Raw genomic sequence first — 19,803 nt, forward strand, 5'->3', positions numbered from 1 at the left:
GCTTGAACGGCGCAGTCCTGACGTGGTTGATGCCATTGCCCAACATAAACTCCCAGAATTCGTAGCTTGTGAAGCATGGGCCATTGTCACTAACCAGGATGTCCGGCAAGCCATGGGTTGCAAAGATCGCACGTAGGCTTTCCACGGTGGTGGATGACGTGCATGAATTCAGGCTGATGCACTCAATCTATTTCGAGTACGCATCTACCACAATAAGGAACATCTTTCCCATGAACGGGCCCGCGTAGTCAACATGAATGCGTGACCATGGCCTGGTGGGCCAGGGCCACGGGCTGAGTGAGGCCTCCCTGGGGGCATTACCCAGCTGGGCACACGTCGTGCACCTGCGAACACAGTGTTCCATGTCTGAATCGATTCCAGGCCACCAAATGTGTGACCGGGCAATGGCCTTCATCAACACAATGTCTGGGTGCTCGCTGTGGAGTTCCCTGATGAATGCCTCCCTGCCCTTCTGGGGAATGACTACCCGGCTGCCCCATAGTAGACAGTCAGCTTGCATGGAGAGCTCATCCATCCGTCTGTGGAACGGTCTGACCTCCTCAGGGCATGCTCCGTGTGCGGGCGCCCAATCCCCAGTCATGACACATTTCTTAATCAGGGATAGGAGGGGATCTCTGTTTGTCCAGATTTTGATCTGGCGGGCTGTGATGGGGGAGCCTGCGCTGTCAAAGGCTTCGACAGCCATGACCATCTCAGCGCTTTGCTCCGCTGCCCCCTCAGTGGTGGCCAGTGGAAGCATGCTGAGCGCGTCAGCGCAATTTTCAGTGCCAGGCCGGTGCCGGATAGAGTAGTCATAAGCAGCCAGTGTGAGAGCCCATCGCTGTATGCGGGCTGATGCGTTGGCATTGATGGCCTTGCTGTCTGACAACAGGGATGTTAATGGCTTATGATCCGTCTCTAATTCGAACTTCCTACCAAAGACACCATTTTTTTTACACCATAGACACATGCGAGCGCTTCTTTCTCGACCATCTCATATCCCAGTTCTGCTTGAGAGAGCGACCTATGGCATAAGCCACAGGTTGTAGTTAACCCTCAGCATTGCTCTGCTGCAACACGCACCCAACCCCATAGGGCGATGCATCACATATCAGAACCAATTTTTTTACAGTGATCGTACAGGGTCAACAACTTGTTTGAACAAAGCAGGTTTCGCGCCCGATCAAAAGCCCGTTCCTGACAGTCCCCCCAAAACCAATCGCAACCCTTACGCAGGAGCACGTGTAGCAGCTCCAACAACATGCTCAAGTTCGGCAGAAAGTTCCCAAAATAGTTCAACAGTCCCAGAAATGAATGCAACTCTGATGTATTGCAGGGCCTGGGTGCTCATCGAATCGCCTCTGTTTTGGATTTGGTGGGCCAAATCCCATCTGTGGCAACCGGAGCCACACACAGAGAGACAACAAGAGGCGAGAGAGAGAGAGAGAGAGAGAGAGAGAGAGAGAGGCCCGGGCCTGGGTCACAGGGAGAGGCCGGGGACTGAGACACAGGCACAGGCCCAGGCCCAGGGGGCAGGCCATGGGCCGCAGGGGCAGGTAACTGGGCTGGGGCAAATAATGGAGGCAGATTGGGACAAATATTGGGGGGAGATTGGGGCAAATGTTGGGCACAGATTGGGGCAAGTGTTGGGGGGAGATTGGGGCAAATGTTGGGCACAGATTGGGGCAAATGTTGGGGGGAGGGGAATTAAGGGTTACGGGGAGTGGGCGGGTAAGTGGAGCTGAGTCCACGGCCAGATCAGCCATGATCTTATTGAATGGCGGAGCAGGCTCGAGGGGCTAGATGGCCTACTCCTGTTCCTAATTCTTATGTTCTTATGTTCTTATATAACCCTCCTGCCAAAAACTCAATCTCGTGAGGTAAAAACACACATTTAGACTTCTTGAGTCGCAGGCCTACTCGGTCCAGTCGGCGTAGCACCTCCTCCAGGTTGTGGAGGTGTTCCTCGGTGTCTCGACCCGTGATGAGGATGTTGTCCTGGAATACGATCGTTCCAGGAATGGATTTAAGCTGGCTTTCCACGTTTCTTTGAAAGATCACGGCCGCTGATCGAATGCCAAATGGGCACCTGTTATAAACGAACAGTCCCTTGTGCGTGGTGATGGTGGTCAGTAGTTTAGATTCGTCGGCCAGTTCCTGGGTCATGTAGGCTGAAGTGAGGTCCAACTTGGTGAAAAGGTCCTCAGCTCTCGGGAATGGGTATTTATCTTGTAGGGACACCTGATTGATGGTGGCCTTGTAGTCGCCACAGATCCTGACAGAGCCATCTGCTTTTAGAACGGGAACGATGGGGTTCGCCCAGTCGCTGAATTCAACAGGCGAGATGATGCCCTCTCTCAATAGCCGGTCCAATTCGCTCTCGATCTTTTCCCGCATCACATACGGCACTGCTCTGGCTTTGTGGTGCACTGGCCTGGCGTCCGGGGTGATGTGTATTACTACTTTGGTGCCTTTTAAAGTCCCGACGCCAGGTTGGAATAGTGAATCGAATTGTTGCAGGACTTGTGAGCATGAACTTCGCTCCACAGATGACATTGCGTGAACATCCCCCATTTCCAGTTCATCTCGGCTAACCAGCTCCTCCCCAACAGTGCGAGACCATTACCCGGGACAATCCAGAGCGGCAGCCGATTCACGAATCCGTTGTGTGTGACAGCCAACATTGCACTGCCTAGTACCGGAATGATTTCTTTAGTGTAAGTCCGTAATTGTGTCTCAATACGTTCTAATTTGGGTCTACTGGCTTTAAGTGGCCATAGCTTCTCAAATTGCTGAACGCCCATGAGTGACTGGCTGGCCCCAGTGTCCAGCTCCATGCGTACTAGGATGCCGTTTAATAAAACCCTCATCATCATTGGTGGCGTTTTGGTGTATGAACTGTGAATACTCGCCACATGGACCCGCTGAACCTCGGCGTCCATCGATTTGCCCCAAAAGTCATCCTGCCTCAAAGGACCCTCTTCTGGTCCCCCAGCCTCATATATCAATCTGGTTGCAGGCTTCCTGCACATTCGAGCTAAGTGGCCACTGAGATTGCAGTTTCAGTTGAAATCTGCAAGATCTGGCTGAGTATTTTCCCCCACATCTCCAGCATGAGTTAAAGTTTCCATTGTTGGGGATAAAGGGACTATGGCCATGCATTCCGCGCTGACTGACCCTTTGACTGCTCTTGAGTACCCTATTAGTGGGTGTCAATGGCTCCATCCCGAACCACATTGTTTGCTGTGATGGTGTGAATGTCCGTTCAGCCTGCCATTGTCTCTGTTGGAGTCTTACTCTGGGGTCTATTGCTGCCTGGGGAATGTCGGACTGCCCCTGCCTGCCTGCGGGGCTCTGAGTCGCATTGATGATGTTGACTCCCTGACCCATCGCCGCGTTGGAGGCAGAATTGCGCACGTATATTATTTGTTTCTTCCTCCCCCGCCATGAAAGTTTGAACTAACAACACCGCCGCCACCAAGGTCAAATCCTTGATCTTAATTCATTTGCAGAAAATTCCCGCATGACCGATGCCCTCGATAAAGAAGTCCCTTAGCATCTCCCCCCTGCAGGCATCTGTGAACTTACAGAGGCTGGCCAAACGCCGGAGGTCCGCTACAAAATCCGGTATGTTCTGTCCTTCTCGGGTGTAGAATCTGTGTCGGGCCATATGTATGCTACTCGCCAGTTTGAGGTGCTCTCCGATCAGTTTGGTGAGTTCTTCAAAGGTTTTGTCCGCTGGCTTTTCGGGTGCCAGTAAGTCCTTCATGAACGCGTAAATCTTTGGTCCGCAGCTGGTCAGAAGATGAGCCCTTCGCTTGTCGGCCGCTGCATCCCCAGCATTCTTTCGTAACGAAGCTTTGCTGAAGCCTCTCGACAAAATCGTCCCAGTCTTCCCCAACACTTGCTCTGCACTATCGGTGGCCATTTTCATGGGTCGTGAGTTCCCATTTCTCGTCACCAATGTAAAGTCCTTACTCTACAGCATGGAACCACACGAGGCACATTCTGGGGACACGGTCACTCTGTGACTTCAACTTTTTATTCCAGAACTCCACAAGTGATGACGCTGCGTGGGACCTCCCTTTATATACCTGGGAGATCAGGTAAGGAGTGTCTCCCACAAATTCACCCCTTGTGGTCAAGGTGTGCATCTAGGTTGTGTGTATACAGTAATACAGTGGTGTTACATTGTGGTTACATACTTGACAGCTTCAATGTGACTTGCAGCAGTCCAAGCACATCACAAGGACCATTTATCATTTTCTTGGCTCCTGATTGTTTTGTCGTAAGTAAATAATGACTTTAGCATCTCTAGAAAACTTCAGACCAGATTTGTCTGGTGGATATACCGCAGACCCATTGCGCAATTCTACCTCAGCATGACTGCTTTGGGGGTCCCTCTATCTGTCGTGACTTTGGGCGAGAGCAGACTGTGCATAGCTCCACAATCTGGCTGAATCCTAGCACCCAGATTATCATCACCTCTCATTGTCATGAAGACCACTTCTGGGTTTGTTGGATGCTTTACCTGGAGGACTGAGCTCGGTCCATCTCGATTCTTGGCACTGGGACCTAATGAGGAACAGATGAAGGTGAGAAATGACATGTCACTGGATGATGATCTTGCTGAATTCAATGCTCCTAGCAGAATTTGAATGAGTCCCAGTAATTGTTACACATGCCCGCCCATCCTAAGTCCGAGCAATAAAATGTCCTCATTGAACCCTAACATTCAGAATCCTGAATCAATACTATGCTTACGTTGTTTCATACCCTTCTTTTCATCTGGTCAGTGGTCCTCTGAGTTCTCTTCCTACTCAGCTTCAAACATATCATCCCACATTCTCTGCCTCCTCCCTGCCCTCTGAACACTGTTGAAATCGAACTTCATGGCATCATTGCATCAGTTTGCCTCAGTGGGTCATACTCTCACCCCAGTGTCAGCAACATGTCTACACCTTCATAGAAACATAGAAAATAGGTGCAGGAGTAGGCCATTCGGCCCTTCGAGCCTGCACCGCCATTCAATGAGTTCATGGCTGAACATGCAATTTCAGTACCCAATTCCGGCTTTCTCGCCATACCCCTTGATCCCCCTAGTAGTAAGGACTACATCTAACTCCTTTTTGAATATATTTAGTGAATTGGCCTCAACAACTTTCTGTGGTAGAGAATTCCACAGGTTCACCACTCTCTGGGTGAAGAAGTTTCTCCTCATCTCGGTCCTAAATGGCTTACCCCTTATCCTTAGACTGTGACCCCTGGTTCTGGACTTCCCCAACATTGGGAACATTCTTCCTGCATCTAACCTGTCTAAACCCATCAGAATTTTAAACGTTTCTATGAGACCCCCTCTCATTCTTCTGAACTCCAGTGAATACAAGCCCAGTTGATCCAGTCTTTCTTGATATGTCAGTCCCGCCATCCCGGAAATCAGTCTGGTGAATCTTCGCTGCACTCCCTCAATAGCAAGAATGTCCTTCCTCAATTTAGGAGACTAAAACTGTACACAATACTCCAGGTGTGGCCTCACCAAGGCCCTGTACAACTGTAGTAACACCTCCTTGCCCCTGTACTCAAATCCCCTCGCTATGAAGGCCAACATGCCATTTGCTTTCTTAACCGCCTGCTGTACCTGCATGCCAACCTTCAATGACTGATGTACCATGACACCCAGCTCTCGTTGCACCTCCACTTTTCCTAATCTGTCACCATTCAGATAATAGTCTGTCTCTCTGTTTTTACCACCAAAGTGGATAACCTCACATTATACTTCATCTGCCATACATTTGCCCACTCACCTAACCTATCCAAGTCACTCTGCAGTCTCATAGCATCCTCCTCACAGCTCACACTGCCACCCAACTTAGTGTCATCCGCAAATTTGGAGATACTACATTTAATCCCCTCGTCTAAATCATTAATGTACAATGTAAACAGCTGGGGCCCCAGCACAGAACCTTGCGGTATCCCACTAGTCACTGCCTGCCATTCTGAAAAGTACCCATTTACTCCTACTCTTTGCTTCCTGTCTGCCAACCAGTTCTCAATCCACGTCAGCACACTACCCCCAATTCCATGTGCTTTAACTTTGCACATTAATCTCTTGTGTGGGACCTTGTCGAAAGCCTTCTGAAAGTCCAAATACACCACATCAACTGGTTCTCCCTTGTCCACTTTACTGGAAACATCCTCAAAAAATTCCAGAAGATTTGTCAAGCATGATTTCCCTTTCACAAATCCATGCTGACTTGGACCTATCATGTCACCTCTTTCCAAATGCACTGCTATGACATCCTGAATAATAGATTCCATCGTTTTACCCACTGCCGATGTCAGGCTGACCGGTCTATAATACCCTGTTTTCTCTCTTCCTCCTTTTTTAAAAAGTGGGGTTACATTGGCTACCCTCCACTCCATAGGAACTGATCCAGAGTCTATGGAATGTTGGAAAATGACTGTCAATGCATCCGCTATTTCCAAAGCCACCTCCTTAAGTACTCTGGGATGCAGTCCATCAGGCCCTGGGGATTTATCGGCCTTCAATCCCATCAATTTTCCCAACACAATTTCCCAACTAATAAGGATTTCCCTCAGTTCCTCCTTCTTACTAGACCCTCTGACCCCTTTCATATCCGGAAAGTTGTTTGTGTCCTCCTCAGTGAACACAGAACCAAAGTACTCGTTCACTTGGTCTACCATTTCTTTGTTCCCGTTATGACTTCCCCTGATTCTGACTGCAGGGGACCTACATTTGTCTTTACTAACCTTTTTCTCTTTACATATCCATGGAAGCTTTTGCAGTCCGTTTTAATGTTTCCTGCAAGCTTCCTCTCGTACTCTATTTTCTCTGCCCTAATCAAACCCTTTGTCCTCCTCTGCTGAGTTCTAAATTTCTCCCAGTCCCCAGGTTCGCTGCTATTTCTGGCCAATTTGTATGCCACTTCCTTGGCTTTAATACTATCCCTGATTTCCCTTAATAGCCACGGTTGAGCCACCTTCCCTTTTTTATTTTTACGCCAGACAGGGATGTACAATTGTTGTAGTTCATCCATGCGGCCTCTAAATGTCTGCCATTGCCTATCCACTGTCAACCCCTTAAGTATCATTCGCCTATTTATCCTAGCCAATTCACGCCTCATACCTTCAAAGTTACCCTTCTTTAAGTTCTGGACCATGGTCTCAGAATTAACTGTTTCATTCTCCATCCTAATGTAGAATTCAACCATATTATGGTCACTCTTCCCCAAGGGGCCTCGCACAACGAGATTGCTAATTAATCCTCGTAATCGAGGCTGATCACCCAGTGCGCTACTACAGTGCTGGATATGAAGTCAAATCGGGTTTTGTGGGTGCCTGATGCTTTCCATGCAATGTTAACTGCTATAATTAACGTCAATCCTGGATATTACTTCAAATAAAGCCAGTGAATCATAGAAGTTTACAGCACGGAAAGAGGCCATTTCGGCCCATCATGTCCGCGCTATCCAGCCTAATCCCACTTTCCAGCTCTTGGTCCGTAGCCCTGCAGGTTACGTCACTTTTAGTGCACATCCAATTACTTTTTAAATGTGGTGAGGGTTTCTGCCTTTACCACCCTTTCAGGCAGTGAGTTCCAGACTACCAATACCCTTTGGGTGAAGAAATTTCCCCTCAAATCCCCTTTAAACCTCCCCCCAATTACTTTAAATCTATGCCCCCTGGTTGTTGACCCCTCTACCAAGGGAAATAGGTCCTTCCTATCCACTCTATCTCAGCCCCTCATAATTTTATACAACTCAATAACATCTCCTTAGCCTCCTCTGTTCCAAAGAAAACAAACCCAGGCTAAAATAGTGCCAGAGGATTTAAATGAATGAAATGCAAGTTTAAAGCTAATAGCAGGAAGAACCTCAGACCGATCTGGGGAAGAGTTGAACTTCCATCAGCCCAGTGCTGAACATCAGCCCTGCCTGAAATCCCAGGCTCGGAATCATTCCAATACTTCGGGTCAGGAACACTGAACACGATTATAGCTCCTTTACTGCCCCCTTGTCTGAGATCAGATCACGCCCCATAGACCAAGGTGTAAGGTTACTAATCTTCAGAAAAACGCAGACCATGAACTAAAAAATTGATTGATCCAAGCTTTTTGAATTAAGCTGGGCAATTAAGAACATTCTGCCGATGACATAAAACTGACTTCATACATAACAACAATGGAGGTGTTACGTGAGGCCCTGAACTTGATTGACCAGGGTGGGGAGAACAGACGCTGGAGATATCGAGTCTATAATAAGAGCAGACAACAAAGGACCCCCACAGAATGCAAATTTTTGGATAACAGCATTCAGCATAAGGAAATATCTTTTGCATTGTCGACTCCGTGTGCAAATTAGTAGCCATTCAAATTCATCACCAACCAGTTAAACAGATCGATAATCAAATTTCGTCCCACCGGGAAACTTATTCAAATCCTGGATATAAATATGCAGACACAGACACACCAGCAGGTTAAGCAGAAGCAGGACAGTTACACAGGGAGAAACAGCAAGGCAGGCACGTAAGGAAAGGAACAGAAGTTGCAGAGAACGGCCAGAAGAAGAACCAACAGTTCACAGAATCAACGACCATGAACCTACAATAGCTACAGCCAGGGCTGGTGATTGTGGCCCCGAGTTTTGTGCCGCAGCGAAAACGGCGCACCTCCGAGCTGGGCGCCAGTTTTTCGCGCCGAAAATTCTCAAGCTCCTTGGAGCTCGATGTCTGCTTGGCGCGGCGCACTCTTCGCAGCAGGGGGCGGAGCCTAACACTCGCGCCGATTTTCTAAGTAGCAGGGGGCGGGTACAATTTAAATTAGCCTTCGTGGTGCCGGCAACCCTGCGCGTGCGCGTTGGAGCGTGCGCGCACACGCAGTCTCACACAAACATTGGCATTCGGCCATTTTTAAAAATACTGCAGAAAAAGTGAAGATTTGTTTCTTGGACCCCTGCAAAGGCTTGTGATTTAATTTTTTTTGATATTTCTATGTGTGAGGGAGTGCTTTTAGCAGCACTGCTGAATAAATCACCTGCTGAAATCAGTGAGTTCAGCTTTTCACTGCTAAACTTGCAGAACCGGTGCTGCATTGGTGCATGCAAATTAAGGACTGTGTGTTTGGAGAAATAAGAGTGCCAATTCAACTTTGCAATAATACGTGGTGTTGACAATGCAGCACCCATTCTGCAAATTTAAATATAAAACTGTCGATGTGGCTGCCTCTCCCTGTCCAAATGGCCTCAGTCCCCCTCACAGCTCAAAGGCTGCTGCTGTATCTTCGGTGCCGGCCAGCCACTGACGCCGCTGATATTCTATGGCCGAATGGCCTCACGTCCGTCCGCTGCTGATTCTTTGGCTGCCAGTCAGCCACTGACGCCGCCCCTAAAGCGTGACCGAATGGCCTCAAGAACCTTAATGAGCTGCGTGTGTCCTGCGTTGATTCTTCGGCTGCCGGCCAGCCACTGACGCCGCTGATATCTCATGGCCGAATGGCCTCGGGTCCGTCCGGTACTGCTTCTTCACGGCCAGCCACGAAGAGAATGAAGGCCTGCCTCAAGCACTGCAGCTCAGCTCGAAGCTTGCTGCCGCTGCCGTCGAGACACTGACGCCACACCGCTGCCTGTCTCCAACATGAAAGGCCTGCCTGAAGCACTTTCACACAGGTAGGAACATGGTTTATTTAATCTTTTCTTTGCTTATAAATTTTTATTCAGGTTGGATTTATTTGTATAATATTTGTATAAGTATAACTAAGGATTGATTGTAGAATTTAATGACTTCCCTTCCCCCCCCCCACCTCCCCCCCCCACCTCGTTCCCTACGCCTAATTTGTAACCTACGCTTGATTTTCTAAAGTGTAGACAAGGTTTTTTTGAGCGTACAAAAATCTTCACTTACTCCATTCTAAGTTAGTTTGGAGTAAGTTTTCACTCACGAAACTTTGAAATCAGGTGTAAGTGGCCGGACACGCCCCCTTTTTAAAAAAAAATTCAGTTCCAAAGTGAAATTGTTCTAACTGACTAGAACTGGAGCAAACTAAATGTGGAGAATTCCGATTTCTAAGATACTCCGTTCTACACCAGTTGCTCCTAAAATTCAGGAGCAAATCATGTGGAAACTTGGAGACTGTATGTCTAAAGTCAAATTTCCCTCAGAAATCTAGTCCTGTAGTTTTAGTCGGTTTTTGTTGTATAATAAAACGGATACTGGGTTAAGCCTACATTTTGTGCCATGTGTTGTCCTTTCCCACTATAGGTTCTAAGAATCAGAGTAGAGTGAACAACAAACACCCTACAAAGGTGCAAATCTATGCCCGTTACATCCTGTATTTAAATGACCCATCGGAGGAACTTTCTCCCATGTTTAAATTACACGTGCGATAGTGACTCTTCTTTCCTGGGGGGGAGCGACAGGGAGTCCTCCCTCTCTCTATTTCACTCAGAATTTAAACCCGTGTTAGGGATCTTCATCTGCATTTTATTCAATCATATAAACAATGGAAAATTGGAACAAAACAACCAAATATATCAACTCCAACACACAACAAAGCACCTATCCCTCCCCCGGTCCTCTTTAACTTCCCGTGGTTACACATGCCACCCACCTCTGCAACCCCCTGGGGCCAATTCATCTGTTGCACATCTCCCCTGATAGTTAAAATTACCCCCACTCAGTCTTCATCACCCACAGCACAAGGTCTGTGCCGGGACAGTCACAGCTCCTGGACAAGGGTCTAACCACAGAAACAGGTGCGCTGTTACCTGAATATTGAAAAATTACATTTTCTTTGCTTCTGGTTGAGAATAACAGTTATTCTAGTTGACCCTGATTCCATTTGGGATACAGTCCCCAAATCACGTTGCCTAAGTGGGGTTCAGCTCTAGTTGGGTTCATGCGGAGAATTGTTCTGGTCACACACACCATTTTTCTGTTGATGCTTTTTTTTTTCTATTATTCATTCTCAGGATGTGAGCAAGGCCGGCATTTGCTGCCCATCCTGAATTGCCCTTGAGAAGGTGGTGATGGGTCACCTTCTTGAATCGTTGAAGTCCGTGTGGTGTTAGGGAAGGAGTTCCAGGATTTTGACGCAGCGACGAAGAAAGAACGGTGAAAATATGTCCAAGTCAGGATGATGTGTGACTCTTACTTTCATCTGATCAGAGTAAGTGGAACACGGACCACTGGGTGCACCTCCAGCTGGAGCAGGATCACCAGTATATTAGGGAAAAGTTACTCATATTCAGGGACTTTGGAGAGCCATAGAGGTACCCTCGGCCAGAGTCAGCTGAAATACTTCCGTTGCCTTTATTACAAGAGGATTTCAGTGTAAGAGTAAAGACGCCTTACTGCAATTATATAGGGCCCTGGTGAGACTACACCTGGAGTATTATGTTCAGTTTTGGTCTCCTTACCAAAGGAAGGATATATTTTCCATAGAGGGAGTGCAGTGAAGGTTCACCAGACTGATTCCTGTGATGGGGGGATTGTCCGATGAGGACAGATTGAGTAGACTACGCCGATATTCTCTAGAGTTTAGAAGAATGAGAGGTGATCGCATTGAAACATTCTTACAGGGATTGACAGGATAGATGCAGGGAAGATGTTTCCCCGGGTTGAATCAGGGGTCACAGTCTCAGAATAAGGGGTCGGCCATTTAGGACTGAGATGAGGAGAAACTTGTTCACTCAGAGGGGGGTGAATCTTTGAAATTCTTTACCCCAGAAGGCTGTGAAGGCTCAGTCATTGAGCATATTCAAGAGAGAGAGCAGTAGTTTTTTGAATCTTAAGGGAATGAAGGGATATGGGGATAGTGCAGTTAAGTGGAGTTGAGGTAGATCAGCTGTGATCTTATTGAATGGTGGAACTGGCTCGAGGGGCCGAATGGCCTACTCCTGCTCCTAATTCTTATGTTCTTATATTGCGCAGGAGTGTTAGTAGGTTTTTGTTATGTAATAAAACGGACACTGGGTTAAGCCTACATTTTGTGCCATGTGTTGTCCTTTCCCACTATAGGTTCTAAGAATCAGAGTAGAGTGAACAACAAACACCCTACAAAGATGCAAATCTATGCCCGTTACATCCTGCATTTAAATGACCCATCGGAGGAACTTTCTCCCATGTTTAAATTACACGTGCGATAGTGACTCCTCTTTCCTGGGAGGGAGCGGCAGGGAGTCCTCCCTCTCTCTATTTCACTCAGAATTTAAACCCGTGTTAGGGATCTTCATCTGCAATTTATTCAATCATATAAACAATGGAAAATTGAAACAAAACAACCAAATATATCAACTCCAACGCACAACGAAGCACCTATCCCTCCCCCGGTCCTCTTTAACTTCCCGTGGTTACACATGCCACCCACCTCTGCAACCCCCTGGGGCCAATTCACCTGTTGCACATCTCCCCTGATATTCATTCCCATTGAAGTCAATGGCAATGGAAATGGGGAGAGGCATACAGCAGGCAGTTAAAATTACCCCCACTCAGTCTTCATCACCCACAGCACAAGGTCTGTGCCGGGACAGTCACAGCTCCTGGACAAGGGTCTAACCACAGAAACAGGTGCGCTGATACCTGAATATTGAAAAATGATATTTTCTTTGCTTCTGGTTGAGAATAACAGTTATTCTAGTTGACCCTGATTCCATTTGGGATACAGTCCCCAAATCACGTTGCCTAAGTGGGGTTCAGCTCTAGTTGGGTTCATGCGGAGGATTGTTCTGGTCACACACACCATTTTTCTGTTGATGCTTTTTTTTTCTATTATTCATTCTCAGGATGTGAGCAAGGCCGGCATTTGCTGCCCATCCTGAATTGCCCTTGAGAAGGTGGTGATGGGTCACCTTCTTGAACCGCTGAAGTCCGTGTGGTGTTAGGGAAGGAGTTCCAGGATTTTGACCCAGCAACGAAGAAGGAACGGTGAAAAAATGTCCAAGTCAGGATGATGTGTGACTCTTACTTTCATCTGATCAGAGTAAGTGGAACACGGACCACTGGGTGCACCTCCAGCTGGAGCAGGATCACCAGTATATTAGGGAAAAGTTACTCATATTCAGGGACTTTGGAGAGCCAAAGAGGTACCCTCGGCCAGAGTTCAGCTGAAATATTTCCATTGCCTTTATTACAAGAGGATTTTAGTGTAAGAGTAAAGACGCCTTACTGCAATTATATAGGGCCCTGGTGAGACTACACCTGGAGTATTATGTTCAGTTTTGGTCTCCTTACCAAAGGAAGGATATATTTTCCATAGAGGGAGTGCAGCGAAGGTTCACCAGACTGATTCCTGTGATGGGGGGATTGTCCTATGAGGAGAGATTGAGCAGACTAGGCCGATATTCTCTAGAGTTTAGAAGAATGAGAGGTGATCTCATTGAAACATTCTTACAGGGCTTGACAGGATAGATGCAGGGAGGATGTTTCCCCGGGATGGGGAGTCTGGAATCAGGGGTCACAGTCTCAGAATAAGGGGTCGGCCATTTAGGACTGAGATGAGGAGAAACTTGTTCACTCAGAGGGGGGTGAATCTTTGAAATTATTTACCCCAGAAGGCTGTGGAGACTCAGTCATTGAGCATATTCAAGAGAGAGAGCAGTAGTTTTTTGAATCTTAAGGGAATGAAGGGATATGGGGATAGTGCAGGAAAGTGGATTTGAGGTAGATCAGCTGTGATCTTATTGAATGGCGGAACTGGCTCGAGGGGCCGAATGGCCTACTCTTGCTTCTAATTCTTATGTTCTTACATTGCGCAGGAGTGTTAGGAGTGGAAGTGTGTCTGCTCGTGCTATTCGAGGTTTTGATTGAGAATGTGGCAGGCACTGAAGCGATTAAAAGCCAAACAGTTTTGGGAACTGGATGCCAAGTGCTGCAAAGGACGATGGTCTGAGTTTGACACAATGACGGTTGTCCAACACTGTAGTGATATGTGCACCTTTATTATTGGAATAGTTTTCATTCAGGATGCCTACCAGGGGGCTTAGCTAAACAGACTTTGTGGTTGTAACAACTTCCACACCAAGTGGGGACGTTGATCACTTGAGGTGAGAAGTTTGACTGACAGCTTGGCGAACTAATTATTAGCACAGAAAGCTGAGAGAGCCGTCAGATGCTAAGCTTGTGCTTTTCTCTCTTGCTGGAAAAGGCAGCCCATAGGTGGTAATGTGCCCGTAATGGTGAGAGAGACTGAGCAGTCCCACTTTCTCTCCAGCCAGAGACTCTAGCTTGAGACATGAACAAAGATGTCCCATAATCATCATCATAGGCGGTCCCTCGAAATGAAGATAACTTCCACGCCAAAAAAGGATGAGTTCACAGGTGTTTCAATGAAGGACCTAATATTCCAGGTCCTGAACTATGTTCTGAAGGGTGGAAGATGCCTGTGCGTGGATTTTTTTAACGTGTGGTGGCCGTTGCACACCAGCCACCACACGGGCTTGACAGAGCTAGGTCTTGATCCAGTAGCAAGGATTAACCAAGACAACTGGAGACCTGCTCTGCTACACGGACCTAGTGCGCACACATATCGCAGTGTGGGCTGGCCCGTGTTGCCCCTGGCCCTCGCCTCTTCTGGGCCCCAAACTCACGCCTCTCTTAGACCCCGATCACATCCGTCTATATTCTCTCGCCGTTCCTATAATAGGAATAATTAGTAGCAGCTAGGTTAGTGATTGCTAGTTTGTGAAGTTAGTGTAGCCCATTAGGAGGGGTAGAGTGGTGCTTTTTATTGTTTTCCATGGTGCAGGAAGCAATATGAAACAGCTGCAATTTGCTAGAGGACTACTTTCATGTGCTTTAAATAAAATAAACCAGTTTGGTGAGTCAGAATTTGCCTCGCCTCACTGAAGTGTTTATCAGTCTGCCTTCCAAAGGTTAGAGGAAATGCATGTGCCAATCCAAACAAGATCATCGTTTCCAGTACACAGAACAAGGGGTCTTATTGTCACGGCTCCTGGCTCATACTATATCATATAGTAAGGGTCCACTGCAGACTGTAAGGAATGCAGGGTCCACTTATAGGCGTGACCGGTGATGCTGTATCCCAGGGAATCGCAACTGCACAACTGAAATCCCTAACACTTGTTCATTGAACATAATAAATCAAAAATCATACCTGGATCGGTAACTGGGCCCTGGCCCTTTCCTTCAGTGTTGTCTATTTCTATGACACAATTAGATGGGAAACCTCCAGTTTTTCCATTCTTTCTTCCCGTCCACCAACAACCTTCAATCTAAATGGCAAATAAAATTAAAAACAATGAGAGTAAGTTTTGCACAGTTTAGTGATTGAACAACTCTCAGTTTAATATTATGAGGGGTTTCGGCAGAGTATATTGGAAGAAACCGTTCCCGCTGGCTGCAGTGTAAGTAACCAGAGGGGACAGAATTACAGTAACTGTTATGTCTGTAATGCACTTCTGAATGACTCCAAGAGGCAATGTGTTGTACTCAAACTGTAGTGACCTTGGTCCTTTATTCGTAACTCCAGAGTGAGGCACAAGCATAGTGGGCAACCTTTTATACTGGGCCCTGCACACATATGCAGGTGACCCTCAGGTCTCCCACCGCACTGCCCTCTGGTGGACAGCCTCTTCCACAGGGGCAGGAAACTCTGGTCTCCACCAGTTGCACCCTCTAGTGGTGCCAGCATAGTATATACACAGTATAAACCTTATTGACGATTCATCAGGTAACAAGTCTCCATCTTATGCAACTATACAGTGACTACACAGAGAGTATATCTATAGTCTGCATATATAACAAGAATCAGGGGGAGATACGGTGAATTTTGCTTCACACAGCGAGTTGGTGTGATCTGGAATGCGCTGCCTGAAAGGGTGGTGGGAGCAGATTCAACAGTAACTCTCAAAAGGAATTGGATATATACTTGAAAAGGAGCTGTTGGCAGGGCGACACGGCACAGCCTCGATGGGCTGAATGGCTTCCTTCTGTGCTGTATCATTCTATGATCCTATGGGCCTCCCTTCAGGAGAATATTCAATGTTTTATTGATTTGTTCTCAGGATGCTGGGACACAGACTGGGTCACCATTCATTGCCCATCGCTAGTTGCCCTCAGAAGATGGTGGTGGGCCTTGTCCTTGAGCCACTGCAGTCCTGGTGATGAACGTGCTCCCACAGTGCTGTTAGGTCGCGATATTGACAGGGTGCAGAGACCCAACCCTCTTTCTCACCAGGGGAACAGCTTACTATCTGGTTCTGCCTCCTCTGAGGCCCTGTGGAGAATTGCGGCTGAGCCCAATGTATAACATTTTGTAACTTTACTAATAGGATACAATGTTTATTAAATAAAAATGCTTTCAAATTCTATTCATGCTAATATGCAGCAAACATCGCATGCACTGGGTTAATTAGTGAGTCTCACAGCACAGAGACTCAACCTTATATACACGTTTGACTTCAGAGATTAATGTTTTTAATATGATTCAAGTCTTTCCTTCATGGACTTTCTTGTCCCTCTCTGTTTTACCAGTAGGGCTATGGTTAGTCTTCGAATGGATTTTCTTCTCTTGTTACTCCTAACCTGCAAATAGGTCACCCTACATGTGATATATTCTTTATGACATCATTAACAAACACACTCTGCAAGAAGGCATGATCCTTTTATTATATTTACATCAGTAGTTGCATTACCGCAGTAGTCCACTAGGGGGAGATCTATTACACTACACATAAGAACATAAGAAATAGGAGCAGGAGAAGGCCATACGACCCATTGAGCCTGCTCCGCCATTCAATACGATCTTGGCTCATCTGGTCATGGACTCAGCTCCACTTCCCGCCCACTCCTCATAACCCCTTATTTCCTTATCGTTTAAGAAACTGTCTATTTCTGTCTTAAATTTATTCAATGTCCCAGCTTCCACAGCTCTCTGAGGCAGCGAATTTCACAGATTTACAACCCGCAGAGAGAAGAAATTTCTCCTCATCTCAGTTTTAAATGGGCGGCCTCTTATTCTAAGATCATGCCCTCTAGTTCTAGTCTCCCCCATCTGTGGAAACATTCTCTCTGCATCCACCTTGTCAAGCTCCCTCATAATCTTATACATTTCGATAAGATCTCCTCTCAATCTTCTAAATTTCAATGAGTAGAGGCCCAACCTACTCAACCTTTCCTCATAAGTCAACCCCCTCATCTCCAGAATCAACCTAGTGAACCTTCACTGAACTGCCTCCAAAGCAAGTATATCCTTTCGGAAATATGGAAACCAAAACTGCACGCAGTATTCCAGGTGTGACCTCACCAATATCCTGTACAGCTGTAACAAGATTTCCCTGCTTTTATACTCCATCCCCTTTGCAATAAAGGCCAAGATTCCTGATGACATGGTGTATCTGCATACTAACCTTTTGTGTTTCATGTACAAGTACCCCCAGGTCCTGCTGTACTGTGGCACTTTGCAATCTTTCTCCATTTAAATAATAACTTGCTCTTTGATTTTTTTTCTGCCAAAGTGCATGGCCTCACACTTTCCAACATTATACTCCATCTGCCAAATTTTTGCCCACTCACTTAGCCTGTCTATGTCCTTTTGCAGATTTTTTGCGTCCTCCTCACACATTGCTTTTCCTCCCATCTTTGTATTATCAGCAAACTTGGCTATGTTACACTTGGTCTCTTCTTCCAAGTCGTTAATATAGATTGTAAATAGTTGGGGTCACAGCACTGATCCCTGTGGCATCCCACTAGTTACTGATTGCCAACCCAAGAATGAACCATTTATCCCGATTCTCTTTTTTCTGTTAGTTAGCCAATCCTCTATCCATGCTAATATATTACCCCCAACCCTGTGAACTTTTATCTTGTGCAGTAATCTTTTATGTGGCACCTTGTCAAATGCCTTCTGGAAGTCCAAATATACCACATCCACTGGTTCCCCTTTATCCACCCTGTTCGTTACATCCTCAAAGAATTCCAGCAAATTTGTCAAACAATCCTCTTCTCCCTGGATCCTCATTGCACTGAAATCAGGATTATTTCTCCATCTCCCACTCAAACTAATTCTTTCCCAGGATCTCAAAACTATGGAACTTCACCAGCTCCCTCACTTATCCCTTCCTTTCTACATTCTACATTTTTCAGTACCCAAGTGAGATGTTACAGCATCATCTCTGGCTCAATGGTAGAATTCTAGCCCCTGGGTCAGAAGGTTGTGAGTCAAATCTAGGCTGACACTCCGGTGCAGTGCTGAGGGAATGCTGCACTGTCAGAGGTGCTGTCTTTCAGATGAGACGATAAACTGAGAGATAATCTGCTCTCTCAGGTGGATGTCAAAGATCCCAGGGCACTATTCGAAGAAGAGCAGGGGAGTTCTCCCCGTTGTCCTGGACAATATTTATCCCTCAACCAACATCTAAAATAGATTACAAAATCAAATAGTGCAGATGCTGAAAATCTGAAATAAAATCAGAAAATGCAGGAAATTGTTAAACTCACAAGTGTGACCCTGAGCTTCCAGTCACCTGTGACTTTAATTCTCTGCTCCACTCCCACTCTGACCTCTCTGTCCTCGGCTTCCAATGAAACTCAACGTAAACCTAAGGAACAGCACCTCATCTATCGATTAGGCACTTTACAGCCTTCTGGACACAACATTGAGTTCAACAATTTCAGATCGTAACCTCTGCCCCCATTTCTTTTCAGATGGCAGCTGTTGGTGATTCTGCCATTCCCATTTACACCCTATCTACATTCATCTTTTGTTTCTTTACTTGTCCCATTACCATCTCCTTTTGCCTTGTTACAATCATACCCTTTGTCATTTCATCTCTCCTGCCTTCCACCCTATCACAGACCTTCCCTTTTACTCTTTCCAACCCCCCACCCCCCACTTTCCCTGCTCCTGCACTTGCTTAAAACCTGTTGCATCTCTAACTTTTTCTAGTTCTGACGAAACGTCATCGACCTGAAACCTTAACTCTGATTTTCCCTCCACAGATGCTGCCTGACCTGTTTTTATTACCTAAAATAAACTATCTGGTCATTTATTTAATTGCTGTTTGTGGGAGCTTGCAAATTGGCTACTGCATTTTGTACTTTACAACCGTGACTACACTGCAAAATAACTTAATTGGCTGTAAAGCTCTTAGGGACATCCTGAGGTTATGAAAGGCGCTATAGAAATGCAAGTTTTTAAAAAAATTAATCACAACATGATTTATCTCATCTTCTATCCTTTGCCAACCTGGTAGTGCTTTGTATTATAGGCTATGGGCCTTCGATAAGTCTCTTAACGGAAACAACAGTACAGATAGACGCGCCGTGGACTGTGATGATGACGAACTTGTTCATTTAAAAACATTTATTTGAAATGAGATCTTACCTCATCGAGGATCTCAATGATGTCCCCTAAGTTGAGCTCCAGCTCTTCTGGTTTCATGGGGCTGTAAGAAATGATCGCCTCACACCATCTCTGCTTCTTCTTCTTCATCGCGTGCTCTGCAATTACACACCCCGCAGTCAGTCAAAAGAAAGACTTGCATTTCTAGAGCACCTTTTGATCACCGGACGTCCCAAAGCACTTTACAGCCAATGAAGTACTTTTGGAGTGTAGTCATTGTTGTAATGTAGGAAACGCAGCAGCCAATTTGCGCACAGCAAGCTCCCACAAACAACAATGTGATAATGACCAGATAATCTATTTTAGGTGCTGGTTGATGGATAAATATTGCCCAGGGCACCAGGGAAAACACTCCTGCTCTTTTTCGAAATAGTGCCATGGAATCTTTTACATGTTTAACGTCTCATCCAAAAGATGGCACCTCCGAC

General features: G+C 46.4%; 1 protein-coding gene across 1 annotated transcript in view; it reads right to left on the minus strand.

Moving 5' to 3' along the window:
- Positions 1-19,803, minus strand: part of sh3d21 (SH3 domain containing 21) — a 131,117-nt gene that overhangs the window by 52,257 nt on the left and 59,057 nt on the right. The window contains exons 4-6 of the mRNA XM_070898718.1: positions 19,358-19,473; positions 15,128-15,245; positions 4,532-4,575 (exon numbers count right to left, since the gene is read on the minus strand). Coding sequence (XP_070754819.1) covers positions 4,532-4,575; positions 15,128-15,245; positions 19,358-19,473 — 278 coding nt within the window. The remainder of the gene's footprint in view (positions 1-4,531; positions 4,576-15,127; positions 15,246-19,357; positions 19,474-19,803) is intronic.

This window comes from Pristiophorus japonicus, chromosome 14, assembly GCF_044704955.1.
Source record: "Pristiophorus japonicus isolate sPriJap1 chromosome 14, sPriJap1.hap1, whole genome shotgun sequence".
NCBI lineage: Eukaryota > Metazoa > Chordata > Chondrichthyes > Pristiophoridae > Pristiophorus > Pristiophorus japonicus.